The sequence below is a fragment of the Salmo trutta genome, chromosome 12 (assembly GCF_901001165.1).
Source record: "Salmo trutta chromosome 12, fSalTru1.1, whole genome shotgun sequence".
NCBI lineage: Eukaryota > Metazoa > Chordata > Actinopteri > Salmoniformes > Salmonidae > Salmo > Salmo trutta.
The window spans coordinates 56,012,310-56,033,897 of NC_042968.1; the positions used below are offsets into that span (position 1 = coordinate 56,012,310).

The 21,588-nt window shown below is 42.9% G+C and overlaps 1 protein-coding gene across 1 annotated transcript; it reads right to left on the minus strand.

The window, feature by feature from the left end:
- Nucleotides 1-1,600: 1,600 nt before the first annotated feature.
- On the minus strand, nucleotides 1,601-12,746 carry LOC115203834 (torsin-1B). Its single transcript, XM_029768868.1, has 5 exons — nucleotides 12,648-12,746; nucleotides 6,093-6,358; nucleotides 5,500-5,675; nucleotides 4,924-5,051; nucleotides 1,601-3,360 (listed from the first exon to the last, which is right to left on the minus strand). Exons 2-5 carry the CDS (start codon nucleotides 6,276-6,278, stop codon nucleotides 3,116-3,118), a joined length of 735 nt encoding a protein of 244 aa, XP_029624728.1. The 5' UTR covers nucleotides 6,279-6,358; nucleotides 12,648-12,746; the 3' UTR covers nucleotides 1,601-3,115.
- Nucleotides 12,747-21,588: the final 8,842 nt, after the last annotated feature.

The window sequence follows — 21,588 nt, forward strand, 5'->3', positions numbered from 1 at the left end:
ATGCACAGCGCTGTTTATGACTTCAAGCCTATCAACTCCCGAGATTAGGCTGGCAATATTAAGTGCCCATAAGAACATGCAATAGACAAAGGTATATGAAATACAAATGGTATAGAGAAATAGTCTTATAATTCCTATAATAACAACAATCTAAAACTTAACTGGGAATATTGAAGACTCATGTTAAAAGGAACCACCAGCTTTCATATGTTCTCATGTTCTGAGCAAGGAACTTAAACGTTAGCTTTTTTACATGGCACATATTGCACTTTTACTTTCTTCTCCAACACCGTTTTTGCATTATTTAAACCAAATTGTACATGTTTCATTATTTATTTGAGACTAAATTGGTTTTATTTATGTATTATATTAAGTTAAAATAAGTGTTCATTGTTCATTCAGTATTGTTGTAATTGTCATTTATTACAAATGTATATAAATAAATAATCGGCCGATTAATCGGTAGCAGCTTTTTTTTGGGGTCCTCCAATAATCGGTATCAGCGTTCAAAAATCATAATCGGTTGACCTCTAATTTGAAGTAATTGATTTTGGTTCAGTAGCATCCTATGCTGAGGTGATCTGCTCAGATCTACTGCTACAGCCTAATATCTCTCCGCCTGCCCCAGTGGGAGGGGGCTCCAGGGGCCAAAGGTGGTATGGGGCCACAGCTTCAACATCACCTGCTCCACATTACCCAGGAGTCTCCTTCCTCCTCACGTTCCCTGGCTACAACAGAACCCAGACCCAGCTAGCTGTCAATCACTCTGCTGCCTTCCTCTTCCCTCCTGCAGATTTATTCCACCAAGGGCACTACACCTGTGTTATAAGAATTACTTTTTCTGTCATAACTTCTGCCAGTGAGCTCCACTCCCTCATTGTCACAGGTAAACTGAACATGGGACTAACTTTTGACTTTGTCAACAGTGCCAGATTTCCACAGATGCTTAGATCTGGGCCCATTTTCATAGTGTCTAAGAGTAGGAGACTTCTTATCTAAGATTAGGTCCCCACGGCCCATGTAATCTTTTTCAATATGCACTCCTACTCAGACGCTTTAATTCTGAAATAGGATGTTTTGCTGATAATGAGTGCTGACCTAGGATCAGTTTTGCTGATGATCAATCCCCTCATTTTGTGTTTCTATTGCAACCAATCCTCTATCTTTTACCACCAGGTGGCAGAAGAGAGTAGGAGTTCTTACATTTCCTTCAACCTTTGATATTTAATGTACTCAGTGGTGAAAAAAGTACCAAATTGTCATACTTGAGTAAAAGTATAGATACCTTAATAAAAAGTTACTCAAGTAAAAGTGAAAGTCACCCAGTAAAATACTACTTGAGTAAAAGTCTAAAAGTACTTGGTTCTAAATATACATAAGTATCAAAAGTAAAAATCATTTCAAATTCCTTATATTAAGCAAAGCAGATGGCACGATTTTCTAGTTCGAAAAATGTACTGATAGCCAGTTGCAGACTCTAATACTCAGACATAATTTACAAAATATGTATTTGTGTTTAGTGAGTCCACTAGATCAGAGGCAGCAGGGATGACCACACGTTCTCTTGATAAGTGCGTGAAGTACTTTTGGGGGTCAGGGAAAATGTACATTATTTTCATTAGGAATGTAGTGAAGTAAAAAATGACAAAAATACAAATAGTAAAGAACAGATAGCAAAGAAAACTTCTTAGGTAGTACTCTAAAGTATTTTTACACCACTGCATGTACTCAAACAAAAGTAAAACAAAAAACACATTTTTCCTATATAAAAACATTTGACTGAAAAATAGTGAACCTTCCTTCCTGTAATAATTTGTTGTGCATTGTTTAGATTGAGAACAGTAACTGCATGCCAACTGTAAGGCACAGTATACAATTGTACAACAAAAACAATTGTTTCATTGCCAGCCCTCTATCATATATATATATATATATATATATATAAAAAAATACATTAGATTTACAGACACAGGGCTGTTGGGCTACTCAATTAAATGACTACGACAAATCTGGATCAATCTTGAAATAACTGAAAAATGAAGAAAAAAAAGTGTGGACTGCACACTAAATACTTGCTAAACTGACAACAGATGTTGAAATGTACACAATTCTTCTGGTGAATGAGTAAGGATTAAAAATAAAGGCAAATTATATGTAAGATTTAAGGTGGATTTTTCCATGTCTAGATATCTGTATTGACGACAGATATAAAATACACAATTTATGGGTATCCCGTGCACCACAAATGCACAATATTTCAGTGCAACGTTTTTAATGACAATTAAAAATGGTGCAATCTGCAAGTTATAGCTGTTCAATTCTTATTTCAATTAGCAATATTTACACATTGATTCTTGAAGAATAACTACCAAGTTGATCTCATGGACTGTGTGAGCTCTTGCATCCATAGCACCCTCTATCATTTGGAGAGAGTGGTTACATTTCTCTGGCCCTGGCATCCCTTAGATTAACAGCAAACCAAGTGGCAGGGCTGCTGTTTGGTTTCACAAATGATTACAAATTGTAACTTTAAACCACATTTGTTTCTAATATACAACTAGTTTTCAATTGCCAATGAGTTCATGTGTAGCAGAATTCCCTGACAAAAAAATGTAATCGTTTTTGTAGATTCTCATTTACAGAATATATAAGTTAGCATCAAGCACATTGATTGGTTAAAAAGGATAACTTTAACACTTCCCTGAGTTAATAAAAAAAAAAAGGCTCTCCTTCAATTCACCTTCCTCTCTCTCAGTAGTCCATTGGTTCATCTTCAGGTAGAAGTGCCATCAGAGCAATACTGTTGATGTCCTCCACATGGTTGTGTAGACATTGGGAGACCTGATGGGCAGGTCATCATTCCCTTTCTGGGTTCAGTCACTGACTTCCTCACTCCAACTGGCGGAGATGTTCTCATTAAGAAAGAGCACACAGTAGAGTAGGAGGTAGATAGATACAGTAGCTGTTTCCTCTGAGATAGTCTTCCGTTGCTGACAGAAATGTAGACTGACTGATCAGACCTACAAACCACCTTTCATCCTAAATTACTACTCATTGTGATTAGATCAGTCAGTCTGCAGCTGCTGGCAGCAACGTAGTTGATCTCAAACACACACTACGTGTAGTAATCTAGCTTGCCGCCGATGGTCTTGCAGCCCTTGCTGGAGAAGATCCTCTCACTCTTGGGGAAATAGACCAATTCTCTGGCCATCTGGTCGACCACGTCCCGGTCGGGCTTCAGGCCCTTGGCGGACATCTCTGCCATGCCACACAGCAGCACGTGTCTGTACTCCAGAGGCAGGAAGGGGACAAAGAAGTCAACTAGGTTCTTGTCTATCAGACTGGTGTGCCACAACCCACCTACACAGGGAAAGGGAGGGAGAACACAGGCATAAGATGGGCAAGAAGACACTACCACCAATTCCTCTCAGATGTACACAAGTGCCTCTGGGGTAAGGATAGTCATAAGATAGGCAGGGGCAAGAAAGGCAGATGGACAGAATAGAGAGATACAACAGGTCATCTTTGTACTGAAGGACTGAAAAGTCTCCAATAACATCCCAATTCTTCTAACCCCAGGCTTAGTAACAAAGGGAAAAATCCTAACCTAAGATAAACATACACTACATGACCAAAAGTATGTCGACACCTGCTCGTCAAACATCTCATTCCAAAATGATGGGCATTAATATGGAGTTCGTGCCCCCTTAGCTGCTATAACTGCCTCCACCCTTCTTGGAAGGCATTCCACTAGATGTTGGAACCTTGCAGCGGGGACATGCTTCCAGTCAGCCATGAGCATTAGTGAGGTCAGGAACTGATGTTGGGCGATTAGGCCTGGCTCGCAGCCGGCGTTCCAATTCATCCCAAATGTGTTCGATGGAGTTGAGGTCAGGGCTCTGTGCAGCCCAGCCAAGTTCTTCCACACCAATCTCGACAAACCATTTCTGTATGGACCTCGCTTTGTGCACGGGAGCATTGTCATGTTGAAACAGGAAAGGGCCTTCCCCAAACTGTTGCCACAAAGGTGGAAGCACAGAATCGTGTAGAATGTCATTGTATGCTGCAGCGTTAAGATTTCCCTTTAGTGGAACTAAGGGGCCTAGCCCGAACCATGAAAAACAGCCCCAGACAATTATTCCTCCTCCAAAAAACTTTACAGTTGGCACTATGCATTCGGCCAGGTAGCGTTCTCCAGGCATCCGCCAAACCCAGATTCATCCGTCACACTGCCAGATGGTGAAGCGTGATTCATCACTCCAGAGAACGCGTTTCCACTGCTCCAGAGTCCAATGGCGGTGAGCTTTACACCATTCCAGCTGAAACTTGGCATTGCGCATGGTGATCTTAGGCTTGTGTGCGGCCATGGAAACCCATTTCATGAAGCTTCCGACTAAGTGTTCTTGTGCTGACATTGCTCCAGAGGCAGTTTGGAACTCGGTAGTGAGTGTGGCAACCGAGGAGAAACTATTTTTACGTGCTGCGCACTTCAGCACTCGGCGGTCCCGTTTTGTGAGCTTGTGTGGCCTACCACTTCGCGCCTGAGCCGCTGTTGCTCCTAAACATTTCCACTTCACAATAACAGCACTTACAGTTGAACGGAGCATCTCTTGCAGGGCAGAAATTTGACGAACTGACTTGTTGAAAAGGTGGCATCCTATGATAGTGCCACGTTGTAAGTCACTGAGCTCTTCAGTAAGGCCATTTTCCTGCCAATGTTTGTCTATGGAGAATGCATGGCTGTGTGCTCGATTTTATACACCGGTCAGCAACAGGTGTGGCTGAAATGTCCAAATTCACTAATTTGAAGGGGTGTCTACATACTTTTGTACATATAGTGTATGATTTGTTAAATATGGAAAAGGGTTACCAAAATGCATAAGTTAGGCTTCAGCCCTAAAGGACGGCAAAGAGGTGGCTTACTCTGCTTGCTGTTGAACACGGACAGGGAGAGAGCTGGTTCTAAGTGTTGCAGCTTGATCTCCTCTCGGTCTCGACCTGCTTTCCAGAAGTCCAGAACCACCTGCGTGATGTGCTCTCCTCCAGCGTTACTATGGAGATGAGCAAAACAAACTAATAGATATTAAATGTGGTCCAAAGTGGGGTTTTTTTCTTCTTCTCACTGGTCCGGTCGGACCTGTTGGCCAAAAATCTACTAGCCCGAACAGAATTTTCACTGGTCCGGATATTGGGTAGTTTATAAATGCATTAGGGTCATGTCGGGCCCAGGTCAGGGTTCCCCAATAGGCGGTCCGCGTGGTGATTATATTTGCAAAATCTGAAGTAACTCAACTTTAATTTTGGGGTTCCGTATCTGATTCACAGCTGATTTTCAGCTAAGTAAAAATATGGTCACTACAACGAGTCGTTAAGTTGTGTGAAAGATAGGATCATGGATGACTACTATACTGTTTTTGAATGTAAATCCAGTTTAAAAAATACAAAAGTCTCCAAAAAACAACACATTAATTCTTATCACACACTGCTGGTCTGTCTGCCCTGAGGAAGATGAAGATGGCTTGGCGGTAGGAGACCCCATCCAGATGTTCGTAGTAATCCAGGTAGGGCTTTATACAGTCGATCAGGCCAGGGTGCATCTTGTCCATCTCGTCAAAGATGAACATGGAACGTGGGCAGTTGGTGACGTTGCCTTTGATCCACTGCTGCAGCTGAGACTGGGGGATGGTCACAACAGTTTAAACACAGACTTATCTACAGCAGTGAAGACAGTTTACAGCATAGCCGCAAAATACATGTAAAAATTATTTTCAGCTATACATTCTGTATCATATAGAACCATCAAATTCAAATCTGGACCTTGAAGCCAGTTCAAATGTCTTTTTTACATTCTTCCCATCTAACCAGGGACTGATTTAGACCTGGGACACCAGGTGGGTGTAATTAATTCTCAGGTAGAACAGTAAACCATCAGTACTCTGGAACTCGTAGGGTAAGATTTGAATACCCCAATATAGAATATGCATAATAGGGATTTTATTTTTTACAACCTAATTCTCCATTGAGAATTTCTCTGCCACGGTTACAAGATATTATATTGTATTTCATTCAATATAACAAAATACTTGTTTTACCTTGTAGTTCTCAATCTGACTCAGATGAAGGAAGTGAGCTGTAGACACAAACTGATGGACGAAACTGCTGGCCATGCCCTTCTTGTAGATGTTTTCAGCTATCAACTGGCTGACTAAGTTCTTCCCTGTACCAGTCCAGCCATGTAGAGAGAGCACCAGGGGCTTTTTAGGGTTTTTATTGTTCATGAAACCCGTTACAGCTTTCTGTATGACTCTGGAGGCAACATGCTGACCAAACAGCTTCTGATCTAGGGCCACTTCCAAACCTGATGACAGGGCAGAAGTTGATTATTAGTGTCAATGAATGGGACGTGCTATGTATACACCACCATTATTTCTATACTAATTATAGGTGGTTATTTTCATAACATGTGATTAGTTATACATGTAGGGTACAGCTGCTAAGTAGGCTAGTGGTGCATTGGTCAGCTGTTTGTTCACCCCCACCCGCCCGCAATTGCTAATAACCGATCAGTAACCGCCAGACTATATGTGATAAAGTGAAAATCTGTGGCCAGCACCCGACCCTAACCTGCTAATATAGAAAATCCACTGTAGGCTACAGTTAGAGATGGTGGAAGGATCTTTTTTTTGACTGATTAAGGCTTGGTTTCTGCTTATAATTTCAGACATTTTGGTAGACGATTTGTTGGTAAACTCCTACAATTAGATACATGCAGCTTCTCTTCTGTCATATGTTGCACTGGAAGAATAAATAAACCCTTGCTTACCAGAATTAATGCTTCAATCTAGTTGACATCAGTAAAGTTCTCTCTGTCATCTCTGCCTCTTTTGCGAAGGAAAGACATTTAAGCTGTGAAAATGACCCAAAATGTTTCTGATATGATTTCAGTTGGGGCTTGGATGCATATTTTGTGTGGTTGAAATAGCTTATGATGCTGATAAAGATAGATACCGTCTGTAGAGGTGCTAACTATGCATTCTCATTCTCTCAAGATGCTGAAAAAAAATATTTTTCTCCACTCCTGTTCCCGAGTCAAAATTGTGCCTAGATTTGGTGTATAATTTTACTGCAAGCAATGCTTAAATCTGCAGGAGTTACTATTAAGGCTATGTCAGTGGTTATAGACTTACAATCAGTGTCCAGATTTCAGTTTCCATTCAACCCATCTGAACAGTAGCCTAGGTTACAGTTCCCTTCACGTGCATAGGCCTATTTGAAGTCCCTTTCTTGTAACTGTCAAATTTGTGTAGCGCCTCAAAAATCATCACACACAACATAGCCGGCACTACTATCATCCTCTTTTACCACTTCACCAAATATTTCCCAAATATTACTTCTCAGGCCCTCTCTTCCCATTTCGCTGTTTTTCTCTAAGTGAATTAAACTCCGACGCTGTCCTTCTTGCCTCAGTGGATCGATTTTTCTGCCTGTTCCCATTTGGTGATTGGCGTGTAGGCTATAGTAGAATAAGGGTGTTAAATAAGGGCTGTGTTTCAGTGAAGGCTTACCCTGGCGTGACGTTTTGATAACCATGTAAATCTCTCTAGGACAAGGTGACTTTTATCAATATATTCACCTGTATTACCACCCCCCGCAAAATGAAATGCTAATTTGGATATCATAAAGAACAACAAATGCCATGATGATATGGCCAAGACTGCCAAATCAAGGCAAATGTTAGTTAATCCAGGGATTCTATCTAATGTTAGCTTAATGTAGTAATGAATAAATTGGCAACATTTCTTTAAATAGACAATTCTGTTAACTGTCTTGTGTGGGTTTGAAACTGACACATCTGATAGCAAAGGTGTCAAGCTAGAGATGATGTGCAGGAGCTTGCAGGGATTTTTTTGCCTGTGTACTTTGATGCTAATTAGCATTTTTGAATCTGTGAGTAAATAGAGCCAAACATATTGATAAGTCACCTACACGAAACACAGTCCTTATTTTCAGTGTTTCTAAAATCCCTTACGGGGAAAAAAATGGTAGAAAAATGATTGGAACCATTTCCCTGTTTGACCACTAGGTTTTATGGGTATTATGACACCTCCACTTGGGGCTCTTATTTGGCGCGTGTAGTTACATGCTGACCAGACCACTCGTGCACATGTTGATTTTGCCAAGCATTAAAACATTAAATGGCAATTTAGCTAGTGGTTGCTAGCTAATTTGTCCTGGGATATAAACATTGGGTTGTTATTTTACCGGAAATGCACAAGGTCCTTTACCTCGACAATTAATCCACAGATAAAAGGGTAAAAATGTGTTTCTAGTAATCTCTCCTCCTTCAGGCCTCTTCTTTGGACTTTATAGAAAGAGGCCCGAGTTGGAATTCCGAGTTGGACGACCGTTCAAATCGATTTTTCCCAGTCTGAGCTAGTTTTTTTCCCCCCGAGTTCCCAGTTGTTTTGAACGTACTGAAGTTGGAGATTTCCGAGTTCGCAGTTGTTTTGAATGCGGCATTAGACCCTAAAGCTTACACACTGATGTCAGAGCCTAAACTAATTAAATACAAACCTCAAAATAGCCTATAGATATACAGTACTAGTCAAAACTTTGGACACACCTACTCATTCAAGGGTTTTTCTTTATTTTAATTATTTTCTACATTGTACAATAGTGAAGACATCAAAACTATGAAATAACACATATGGAATCATGTAGTAACCAAAAAATGTTACATCTAAATATATTGTATATTTTAGATTCTTCAAAGTAGCAACCCTTTGTCTTGATGACAGCTTTGCACACTCTTGGCATTCTCTCAACCAGCTTCACCTGGAATGCTTTTCCAACAGTCTTAAAGGAGTTCCCACATATGCTGAGCACTTGTTGGCTGCTTTTCCTTCACTCTGCGGTCCAACTCATCCCAAACCATCTCAATTGGGTTGAGGTTGGGTGATTGTGGAGGCCAGGTAATCTGACGCAGCACTCCATCACTCTCCTTCTTGGTCAAATAGCCCTTATACAGCCTGGAGGTGTCCCACTAAGCGCAAACCAGATGGGATGGCGTATCGATGGAAAGAATGCTGTAGTAGCCATGCTGGTTAAGTGTACCTTGAATTCTAAATACATCACTGACAGTGTCACCAGCAAAGCACCCCCACACCATCACCACCTCCTCCTCCGTGCTTCACGGTGAGAACTATACATGCGGAGATCATCTGTTCACCTACTCTGTCTCAAAGACACGACGGTTGCAACCAAAAATCTCACATTTGGACTCATCAGACCAAAGGACAGATTTCCACTGGTCTAATGTCCATTGCTCATGTTTCTTGGCCCAAGCAAGCAAGTCGCCTGAGGTAGAGTATCTCATGATAAGCTGTAGACCACACTATCTACCTAAAGATTTTATATCTATATTCTTCGTAGCTATCTATTTACCACCACACACCGATGCTGGCACTAAGACCGCACTCAATGAGCTGTATACGGTCATAAGCAAACAGGAAAACGTTCATCCAGAGGCGGCGCTCATAGTGGCCGGGGACTTTAATGCAGGGGAACTTAAATCCATTTTACCTAATATCTACCTGCATGTTAAATGTGCAACCATAAGGGGAAAAAAAAACTCGACACCACCTTTACTCCAAACACAGAGATGTGTACAAAGCTCTCCCTCCATTTGGCAAATCTGACCATAATACTATCCTCCTGATTCCTGCTTACAAACAAAAATTAAAGCAGGAAACATGCGCTGACCAACTGTCAAGTGTCTTCACTGACATTATCAACCTCTCCCTGTCTGAGTCTGTAATACCAACATGTTTCAAGCAGACCACTATAGTCCCTGTACCCAAGAATACTAAGGTAATCTGCCGAAATGACTACCGACCCGTAGCACTCACATCTGTAGCCATGAAGTGCTTTGAAAGGCTGGTCATGGCTCACAACACTATTATCCCAGAAACCGCCCGAACAGATCCACTGATGATGCAATCTCTATTGCATCAACAGTGCCCTTTCCCACCTGGACAAAAGGAACACCTATGTGAAAATGCTAATCATTGACTACAGCTCAGTGTTCAACACCATAGTGCCCTCAAAGCTCATCACTAAGCTAAGGACCCTGGGATTAAACACCTCCCTCTGCAACTGGATCCTGGACTTCCTAACGGGCCACCCCAGGTAACAACACATCCGCCACACTGAACCTCAACACGGGGGCCCCTCAGGGGTGCATACTCAGTCCCCTCCTGTACTCCCTGTTCACTCACGACCAAGCACGACTAAAACACCATCATTAAGTTTACCAATGACACAATAGTGGTAGGCCTGATCACCGACAATGACGAGACTGCCTATAGGGAGGAAGTCAGAGACCTGGCAGTGTGGTGCCTAAACAACAACCTCTCCCTCAACGTGATCAAGGCAAAGATGATAGTTTCCCTGTGGCTCAGTTGGTAGAGCATGGTGTGTGCAACGCCAGGGTTGTGGGTTCGATTCCCACGGGGGGCCAGTATAAAAAAATGTTTAAAAAAAATGCATGAAATGAAATGTATGCATTCACTAATGTATGTCGCTCTGGGTAAGAGCATCTGCTAAATGACTAAAATGTAAAATGTATAGTGGACTACAGGAAAAGGAGGACCGAGCACGCCCCCATTCTTATCTACGGGGCTGTAGTGGAGCAGTTTGAGAACTTCAAGTTCCTTGGTGTCCACATCAACAAACTAACATGGTCCAAGTACACTAAGACAGTCGTGAAGAGGGCAGGACCAAACCAATTCCCCATCAGAACACTGAAAAGATTTGACATGGTTCCTCAGATCCTCAAAAGGCTCTATAGCTGACTGGTTGCATCACTTCCTGGTATGGCAACTAGTCGGCCTCTGACCGCAAGGCACTAGAGGGTAGTGCATACAGCCCAGTACATCACTGGGGCCAAGCTTCCTGCCATCCTGGACCTATATACCAGGCAGTGTCAGGGGAAGGCCCTAAAAATAGTCAAAGACTCCAGCTACCCTAGTCATTGACTGTTCTCTCTGCTACCGCACAGCAAGTGGTACCGGCACACCAAGTCTAGGTCCAAGAGGCTTCTAAACAGCTTCTACCCCCAAGCCATAAGACTCCTGAACATCTGATCAAATGGCTACCCAGACTATTTGCATTGCTCCCCCCCCCCCCCCCCCCCCACCTATTTTACACTGCTGCTACTCTTTTATTATCTATGCATAGTCACTTTAACAACTCTACCTACATGTATATATGTACATATTACCTCGACTAACCGGTGCCCCCGCACATTCACTCTGTACCGGAACCCCCTGTATATAGCCTCGCTATTGTTATTTTGTTACTTTAATTGAAACATTTTGTAGGTATTTTTCTTCAAACTGCATTGCTGGTTATGGGCTTGTAAGTAAGCATTTTACCGTAAGGTCTGTTTTATTTGGCGCATGTGACAAGTACAATTTGAAGGCTTGATTCACGCAGTCCCCTCTTAACAGTTGTTCAGATGTCTCTGTTACTTGAACTCTGTGATGCATTTATTTGGCCTGCAATTTCTGAGGCTGGGAACTCTAATGAACTTATCCTCTGCAGCAGAGGTAACACTAGGTCTTCCTTTCCTGTGGCGGTCCTCATGAGAGCCAGTTTCATCATAGTGAGTGATGTTTTTTTAGACTGCACTTGAAGACATTTTCAAAGTCCTTGAAATTTTAAGGATTGACTGAACTTAATGTCAAAGTAATGATGAACTGTCGTTTCTCTTTGCTTATTTGAGCTGTTCTTGCCATAATATGGACTTGGTCTTTTACCAAATAGGGCCATCTTCTGTATACCACCACTACCTTGTCGCAACACAACACAAGGAAAGAAATTCCACAAATGAACTTTTAACAAGGCACACCTGTTAATTGAAATGCATTCCAGGTGACTACCCCAAGAAGCTGGTTAGGAAAATGCCAAGAGTGTGCAAAGCTGTCATCAAGGCAAAGGGTGGCTACTTTGAAGAATCTCAAATATAAAATACATTTTTTATTTGTTTAACACTTTGTCGGTTACTACATATTTTTGAGTTCATAGTCTTAACTATTATTCTACAATGGAGAAAATAGTCAAATAAAGAAAAACCCTTGAATGAGTAGGTGTGTCCAAACTTTTGACTAGTACTGTACATTTCACAAGAATTATACATTTATTGATTTTAGATATTGTTTTATCTTTTTTTAAGCTGCCCGTCACCCTTCCGCCCTTCATCCACACAATTTTTCATGCCCCACTAAAGTAGGCCAATGGTATATTGGTGAAGATCAATAAGCAATTGGAAGACTACAACGCAAAGGGATTAACTGTGTCTACATGATCAAATAGCCTAAGTAAACCACGTTAACACATCAACCATCTAATAGCTTAGCTGTACACATACCTGTTGAATTAAAAGCAACCCATTTTGGCTCGCAACTTTCATGTAAATGATTGTACATTTTCTGCCCCACTGCTGCTAGGCCTAACGTTACTCCCGCACCGACAATTGTGGTTGAGATTGGTTCGAACGCGTTCACAAGAACACTCGATATCAAAACATAATATCCGAACAAGATGTATGTTACTCTCATTTTCTCTTAAAATGAAAATGTAGCTACCTAGCTTATCATTTAGGAGTGGAAAGACGGAGGACTGCAAATCAGCTACGATCCTTCCTCCTACGTAATCATTATGCGACAGCAAAAGCAAATGTCGCGTTCAAACAACTTAATTGTTTGAATTAATTGTAAAATTTTTTTTTACTTTAGTTCATTTAGTAAACGTTTTCTTACCTCTATTTCTTGAACTGAATTGTTGGTTAAGTGCTTGCAAGTAAGCATTCCACGGTTAAGTCTACACCTGTTGTATTCGGCGCATGTGACAAATATAATTTCATTTCATTCAAATAGATTTTTCCCAGTCTGAGTTTTTTTTTCCCACGAGTTCCCAGTTATCTTGAACGTAATGAAGTCTCAAGACGGAGATGTTCGAGTGTTTCTTGTGTTTTACATGTTACTGTTTAATTTAAAAAATATATTGGTGGTTTGAACACGACATTTGCTTTTGCTGTCGCATAATGATTACGTAGCAGGAAGGATCGTAACTGACCGGTCATTAGAAATTAATGAGTGAGACTACAATTAGTGTATAAAATTGAGTTCAGGCACATGCACATTCATCAGATGGACACACTTCCTCTCCCAGACCCCCACATGCATGTGCTTTTGAGCATGAACACACACACCTCACTCCCCTTCTTGGCTTCCATTGCAACCCCCACGGGAACCTTTCCCCTATATAATCTTTCCCCCACAGGAACCACACCTGTTGGCATTCTCACAAACAATCGCAATGTTGTTTCAATAAAATACAGAACTTTTCTCACAGCTCTGGTATATAAAGCTTTTTTGAGGCCTTTTTATTCTGTGGCAGCACAATGACCAAACGATATAGTGAATGTGAGGCTTTTGATCATACCTTTAATCATGACACTGGTGAGGAGGAGAGAGGCCAAGACATTGAAGATGCATTGGAGGAGAAAGTAGTCTGTGATAAATAGCACAATATGTTTCATCTGAGTATTTGTTGTAGTCAAAGTAATAATTTGCTTTTACTTCTAGCGACACCCCAAAGATAACACCCTTGATAGGTGCCCTGCTTCGAAGATCCACACACAAAACATTCCATTCCGATATATTCTTTTGGCACATAGCACGCTCTTTCCGTCCCATAGATACACAACTAAATAAGCCCATGTGTCGTTATTTTCATCGACGCCACCTAATACTCAATTTTTACAGAGACTTCAATCGGATCTCCCAGTTAACATCTATCCAAAACCCATACATTGACCAAAAAAGAATCAGAGCTAGGCTTGAATTTACTACCTTCCACTACCACTTTACTTCTCTTATTTCCTTTTGTATTCGCCAATGTAATCCAATTCTTCTCACTCTTATCTCCACTTGACACGCCATCTGTTTCAAACTTCACATTTCTACTGCCATTTTCTCCTTTCCCAGAGTTCCTTGTTGTCTTGAAAGCACCACAAGATAGGCTAAAACTAGCATGGCTGACTCGTGACCCATGTGACTACACAGCAAGCTAGAGAGGCTGGTGTTAGCAAGACTAGGCTAAAACCACAGAGTTTCTAAACCCAAAGGCGCAACATCCCGAGATTTTAAGGAACACTTGCGAAACAGACCAAACAGACCAGGACGGGGTTTGAGAAGTGAATGAAAGAAGTGAAAAATTCTTCCTTAGTTGTTCATTCTCTCTAAATCTAAAGGCAAACTACACTACATGACCAAATTTAAATTCTGCTCGTCGAACATTTAATTCCAAAATCATGGGCATTAAAATGGAGTTGGTCCCCCCTTTGCTGCTATAACAGCCTCCACTCTGGGAAGGCTTTCCACTAGACGTTGGAACATTGCTGAGGGGACTTGCTTCCATTCAGCCACAAGAGCATTAGTGAGGTCGAGCACTGATGTTGAGCGATTAGGCCTGGCTCACAGTCGGCATTCCAATTCATCCCAAAGGTGCTCGATGGGGTTGAGGTCAAGGCTCTGTGCAGGCCAGTCAACTTTTTCCACACCGATCTCGACAAACCATTTCTGTTAACCCAGATTCGTCTGTTGGACTGCCAGATCGTGAAGTGTGATTCATCACTCTGCCAAGCAGGGTCGTGTTTCGGAGGACGCATGGCTCTCAACATTCGCCTCTCCTGAGTCCGTATACCAATTCGATATCACAAAATTGTGGAGAAAAAGGGGTAAAAAATGAAAAGAATGCTTCTCCAATAGAAATCCCAGATCACACTTGTAGGCGATGTCATGGCGACGTTGACTAGCTGAGCTCATGTATAGAAACACATAATCGGGTCTAACGGTTGTCTTGCACCGAACTGCACATTTGCAGGCAATCAAATCAAAGGTACCCCTTTGCTATAAAGTTGTTTTTGACAAAAATGAAAACATGTTAGCTTGTCACTTTCACGAGGTTGGAGTAATAACATGTTGAACTACTGAAGACATTGGCTCGAATCTAGGTTGTACCTTTAGATTTCGAGAAAATTAACAACTAAGGAAGAATTCTTCACTTCTCTCAATGACCTCTCAAACCCTGGCCTAGTGTGTTTGGTCTGTTTCGCAAGCGTTCCTGGGAATATTTGCGATGTTGCGCCTCTGGTTTTAGAAACTCTGAGGTAACTACATACATGGAGTGTGTCTGAAAGTGGTTGAGTCAACAGAAGTGGGTGTATGGAAAGCAAATCAGCGAATTGGGCAGATTTTTTTCCACTCAAGATCGTTTTGCGTGGCTGATTGGGCTGCACGATGAGTCCATTGTTGACAACCATAGCATTTTAGCTAAACCTAACCCATAACCCCTTTCCTAACCTTAAACTCATTCTCCTAACCTGCCACACATTTTAGCTAAACCTAACCCATAACCCTTTTCCTAATCTTAAACTCATTCTCCTAATCTCCTGCTACGTTAGTTCTCTTAACCTGCCTAGTTAATTCTCCTCTATGTTAGTTCTCTTTTCTTTTCTTCTCCCCAATTTCATGGTATCCAATTGGTAGTAGTTACAGTCTTGTCTCATCGCTGCAACTCCCGTACGGACTCAGGAGAGGCGAAGGTTGGGGGCCATGCGTCCTCCAAAACACAACCCAACCAAGCCGCACTGCTTCTTGACACAATGCACATCCAACCCGGAAGCCAGCCGCACCAATGTGTCGGAGGAAACACCGTACACCTGGCGACCTGGTCAGCGTGCACTGCGCCCGGCCCGCCACAGGAGTCGCTAGTGCGCGATGAGACAAGGATATCCCTGCCGGCCAAACCCTCCCGAACCCGGACGACGCTTTTGCCAATTGTGCGTCGCCCCATGGGCCTCCCGGTCGCGGCCGGCTGCGACAGAGCCTGGGCTCGAACCCAGAATCTCTGGTGGTATGTTAGTTCTCTTAACCTGCTATGTAAACATTAAGCTGACCGCGGTGCACCCGGCTATGGCTGTCTAATAATGAAGCACTGATGTTACACCCATCCCTGTTGATCCACCCACTTCTTTTGCAATGCCCACTTTCAGAAACACTCCAAGTATGCTGTTACCTGTACCTGCCAAATTGGGCTACTTTGAAAACAATGTATTGGTCACTTTTTTTGGGGGGGGGTGGCTACTTCTAAATTGCACCACGGCCGCCATGGCATTTCTCTTTTGTACAGATGTGAGTGCTAGTGATAGTTATTTAGACAGGGTACCTTGGTGTTCTTGGGCACAGGGACTATAGTGGTCTGCTTGAAACATGTAGGTATTACAGACCATTGGGTTGGGAAGTGAAATTATTTTCCAATCGTTCCATTCTGAACAGAACCGTACTGTTTTTCATTCCATTCCGCTGTTTGACCAGCAAAATAAAGTTCTGTACTGGTTTGAACCCAAAATAAGTAATGGTCTATATTGTTACTTTTTAAACCTACTTAAAAAAAGATATATACATATATATTTAGCTCAAAATTAAATTAACAATGGATAGAGCAGCTTGCTATGGAGTGGGCAAGCTACATATATGCATTGGACAGACAAGTGTGGTGTAGTATGCGGGTGAGGAGAGCGTGGGCATGAAGCACTGGGCATCTTGTTGTAATGTAATGCATTATCTGAATTAGGTCCACATAATTATACCTACGGAGTAGCGGCTTCAATGAAGGAACTTTGAATGTCTTTGAAATTCAGAGAGTTGGCTTACTAACGTTGGTCCACAGCTAGCCGTTGATTATGACTCTCAGAATCATTACATTACACAAAATGCCACCTAGAGTTTGAGAGCTAGACCAGAGCTAGCTAACAAGCTAGCTAGCTAACATAACAAGCTAGCTAACATAACAAGCTAGCTAGCTAACAAGCTTGTACGTGCAGAGCGGCACCAGAATTAAAAACAAAACACGTCTTACCTTTTTGAAGTTTATAAATCCAATGTAGGCGGGTAGTCTAAACACACACACACACACACACACACACACACACACACACACACACACACACACAAATTTCAGCTGGCAGGCAGGCAGACACTAGAATAAGTTTCTGAGTTACAGTGAATGCTTTGCATAGGCGGTTCCCATGATTTTATAATAACAGTTCTGTTCCGAAACAGATCATTTTCATTCTCGGGTCTGGTTCTGGTTCTGTTCCTCGAACAATGGTATTTTCTGGTTTCCGTTCTTTTCCCTGAACCGGTTCAAACCAGTTACAGCCTGGATCAGGGAGAGGTTGAAAATGTCAGTGAAGACACTTACCAGCTGGTCAGTGCATGCTCTGAGTATGTGTCCTGGTAATCCGTCTGGCCCTGTGGCCTTGTGAATGTTAACCTGTTTAAAGGTCTTACATCGGCTACGGAGATCGTGATCAACAGCTGGTGCTCTCAAGCATGGTTTAGTGTTGCTTGCTTCAAAGCGAGCATAGAAGGCATTTCGCTCATCTGGTAAACTCAGTCGTGTAACTGGGTTTCCCTTTGTAATCTGTGATAGTTTGTAATCTGTGATAGTCCTGTATTGTTGCTTTGCCTATTTGGTTTGTTGGACGGCGTAGTTGGATTTCTTATAAGCATCAATGACATCGAATGGGTCCCGGAACATATTCCAGTATGTGCTAGCAAAACAGTCCTGTGGCTTAGCACCCACCTCATCTGACCACTTCTGTATTGTGACCGTACATACAGTGCATTCGGAAAGTATTCAGACCCCTTGACCTTTTCCACATTTTGTTACATTACAGCCTCATTCTAAAGTTTATTGAATTCTTTTTTTCTCATCAATCTACACACAATACCCCATAATGACAAAGCAAAAATAAGTTGTTTTCTTGACATTTTTGAAAATATTAAATTAAAAACTGAAATTTCTATTTACATAAATACTCAGACCCTTTACTCAGTACTTTGTTTAAGCACCTTTGGCGGCAATTACAGCCTCAAGTCTTCTTGGGTATGACGCTACAAGCTTGGCACACCTGTACTTGGGGCGTTTCTCCCATTCTTCTCTGCAGATTCTCTCAAGCTCTGTCAGGTTGGATGAGGAGCGTCGCAGATGTTTGATCGGATTCAAGTCTGGGCTCTGGCTGGGCCACTCAAGGACAGAGAGACTTGTCTCGAAGCCACTCCTGGGTTGTCTTGGCTGTGTGCTTAGGGTCGTTGTCCTGTTGGAAGGTGAACCTTCGCCCCAGTCCGAGGTCCTGAGTGCTCTGGAGCAGGTTTTCATCAAGGATCTCTCTGTACTTTGCTCCATTCATCTTTCCCTCAATCCTGACTAGTCTCCCAGTCCCTGCCGTTGAAAAACATCCCCACAGCATGATACTGCCACCACCATGCTTAACCGTATTGGTGCCAGGTTTCTTCCAGACGTGACGCTTGGTATTCAGGCCAAAGAAAATTCAACCTTGGTTTCATCAGATAAGAGAATTTTGTTTCTCATGGTCTGAGTCCTTTAGGTGCCTTTTGGCAAACTCCAAACAGGCTGTCCTGTGCCTTTTACTGAGGAGTGGCTTCCGTCTGGCCGCTCTACCACAAAGGCCTGATTGGTGGAGTGCTGCAGAGATGGTTGTCCTTCTGAAAGGTTCTCCCATCTCCACAGAGGAACTCAGGAGCTCATCGGGTTCTTGGTCACTTCCCTGACCAAGGCCCTTCTCCTCCAATTGCTCAGTTTTACCAGGCTGCCAGTTCTAGGAAGAGTCTTGGTGGTTCCAAATGTCTTCCATTTAAGAATGATGAAGGCCACTGTGTTCTTGTGGACCTTTAATGCTGCAGACATTTTCTGGTACCCTTCCCCAGATCTGTGCCCGACACAATCCTGTCTCGGAGCTCTACGGACAATTCCTTCGACCTCATGGCTTGGTTTTTGCTCTGACAAGCACTGTCAACTGTGGGACCTTATATAAACAGATGTGTGCCTTTCCAAATCATGTCCAGTCAATTGAATTTACGTCAGGTGGACTCCAATCAAGTTATAGAAACATCTCAAGGATGATCAATGGAAACAGAATGCACTCAACTTCAATTTCGTGTCTCATAGCAAAGGGTCTGAATACTTATGTAAATAAGGTATTCATGTTTTTTAATATTAATAGATTTTCAAATTTCTAAAAACCTGTTTGTGCTTTGTCATTGTGAGGTCTTGTGTAGATTGATGAGTACAATTTTTTATTTAATCAATTTTAGAATAAGGCTGTAATGTAACAAAATGTTGAAAAAGTCAAGGGGCCTGAATACTTTCCGAATGCACTGTATATATCCCAACCATAAATCATGCATTACAGGCAACATCCGCTCTGAGCTAAAGGCTAGCAGGTTCTTTACATAGTTGAATGTGCTGACAACAAAATCACACAAAAATAATCAATGGAAATCCAATTTATCAACCCATGGAGGTCTGGATTTGGAGTCACACTCAAAATTAAAGTGGAAAACCACACTACAGGCTGATCCAACTTTGATGTAATGTCCTTAAAACTAATCAAAATGAGGCTCAGTAGTGTGTGTGGCCTCCACGTGCCTGTATGACCTCCCTACAACGCCTGGGCATGCTACTGATGAGGTGGCGGATGGTCTCCTGAGGGATCTCCTCCCAGACCTGGACTAAAGCATCCGCCAACTCCTGGACAGTCTGTGGTGCAACGTGGCTTTGGTGGATGGAGCGAGACATGATGTCCCAGATGCGCTCAATTGGATTCAGGTCTGGGGAACGGGCGGGCCAGTCCATAGCAGCAATGCCTTCCTCTTGCAGGAACTGCTGACACACTCCAACCACATGAGGTCTAGCATTGTCTTGCATTAGGAGGAACCCAGGGCCAACCGCACCAGCATATGGTCTCACAAGGGGTCTGAGGATCTCATCTCGGTACCTAATGGCAGTCAGGCTACCTCTGGCGAGCACATGGAGGGCTGTGCGGCCCCCCAAAGAAATGCCACCCCACACCATGACTGACCCACCGCCAAACCGGTCATGCTGGAGGATGTTGCAGGCAGCAGAATGTTCTCAACAGCGTCTCCAGACTCTGTCACATGTGCTCAGTGTGAACCTGCTTTCATCTGTGAAGAGCACAGGGCGCCAGTGGCGAATTTGCCAATCTTGGTGTTCTCTGGCAAATGCCAAACGTCCTGCACGGTGTTGGGCTGTAAGCACAACCCCCACCTGTGGACGTCAGGCCCTCATACCACCCTCATGGAGTCTGTTTCTGACCGTTTGAGCAGACACATGCACATTTGTGGCCTGCTGGAGGTCATTTTGCAGGGCTCTGGCAGTGCTCCTCCTGCTCCTCCTTGCACAAAGGCGGAGGTAGCGGTCCTGCTGGTGGGTTGTTGCCCTCCTACGGCCTCCTCCACATCTCCTGATGTAATGGCCTGTCTCCTGGTATCGCCTCCATGCTCTGGACACTACGCTGACAGACACAGCAAACCATCTTGCCACAGCTCGCATTGATGTGCCATCCTGGATGAGCTGCACTACCTGAGCCACTTGTGTGGGTTGTAGACTCCGTCTCATGCTACCACTAGAGTGAAAGCACCACCAGCATTCAAAAGTGACCAAAACATCAGCCAGGAAGCATAGGAACTGAGAAGTGGTCTGGGGTCACCACCTGCAGAACCACTCCTTTATTGGGGGTGTCTTGCTAATTGCCTATAATTTCCACCTGTTGTCTATTCCATTTGCACACCAGCATGTGAAATGTATTGTCGATCAGTGTTGCTTCCTAAGTGGACAGTTTGATTTCACAGAAGTGTGATTGACTTGGAGTTACATTGTGTTGTTTAAGTGTTCCCTTTATTTTTTTGAGCAGTGTATTTTCTCCATAGAAAGGATAGTTTATTTGAATTGATTTTGGTTCAATACCATCCTATGTTGAGGTGATCTGCTCAGATCTCCTGCTCCAGCCTAATATCTCTCTGACTGCCCCAATGGGAGGAGTCTCCAGGAGACAGATGTGTTATGTGGCTACAGCTTCACCATCACCTGCTCCACTCCACCACAGTACCCAGGAGGCTCCTTCCTTCTCACGTTCACCGGCTCCAACAGAACCCAGACTCAGCCAGCTGTCAATCACTCTGCTGCCTTCCTCTTCCCTGCTACAGATTACTTCCACCAAAGGAACTACACCGGTGTTCATAAGAATGACATTTTCCTGTCATAACTTCTGAGTTCCACTCCCTCATTGACACAGGTAAACTGAACTGACTTTTGGACTTTTTTGTCAATATTGACAGCTTTCCACAGATGCTTAGATTTGGGCCCGTTTTCTCAGTGTCTAAGAGTAGGAGACTGCTAATCTAAGATTAGGTCCCCACAGCCCATGTAATCTTATTCACATGTTCAAAAAAGCAAAACTGATTCTAGATCAGATTTGCTGATGATCAATCCCCTCATTTTGTGTTTCTATTGCACCAATCCTGACAGCTTCCACCATCAGACTGTTTGTAGTGCTGCTGATGTTCGTGATGACCAACATCATGACGGCCCTCAATCTGTTCAAGACCACCATAAGGCAGAAGAGAGAAGGGGTAA

Coding starts and splice junctions, on each gene's coding strand:
- LOC115203834 (XM_029768868.1), bottom strand. CDS start 6,278: ATGAACAATAAAAACCCTAAAAAGCCCCTGGTGCTCTCTCTACATGGC. Junction 5,052..5,499: donor GCCATCTTCATCTTCCTCAG/GGCAGACAGACC, acceptor TCATCTCCATAG/TAACGCTGGAGGAGAGCACA. Junction 3,361..4,923: donor CGTGTTCAACAGCAAGCAGA/GTAAGCCACCTC, acceptor TTCCCTGTGTAG/GTGGGTTGTGGCACACCAGT.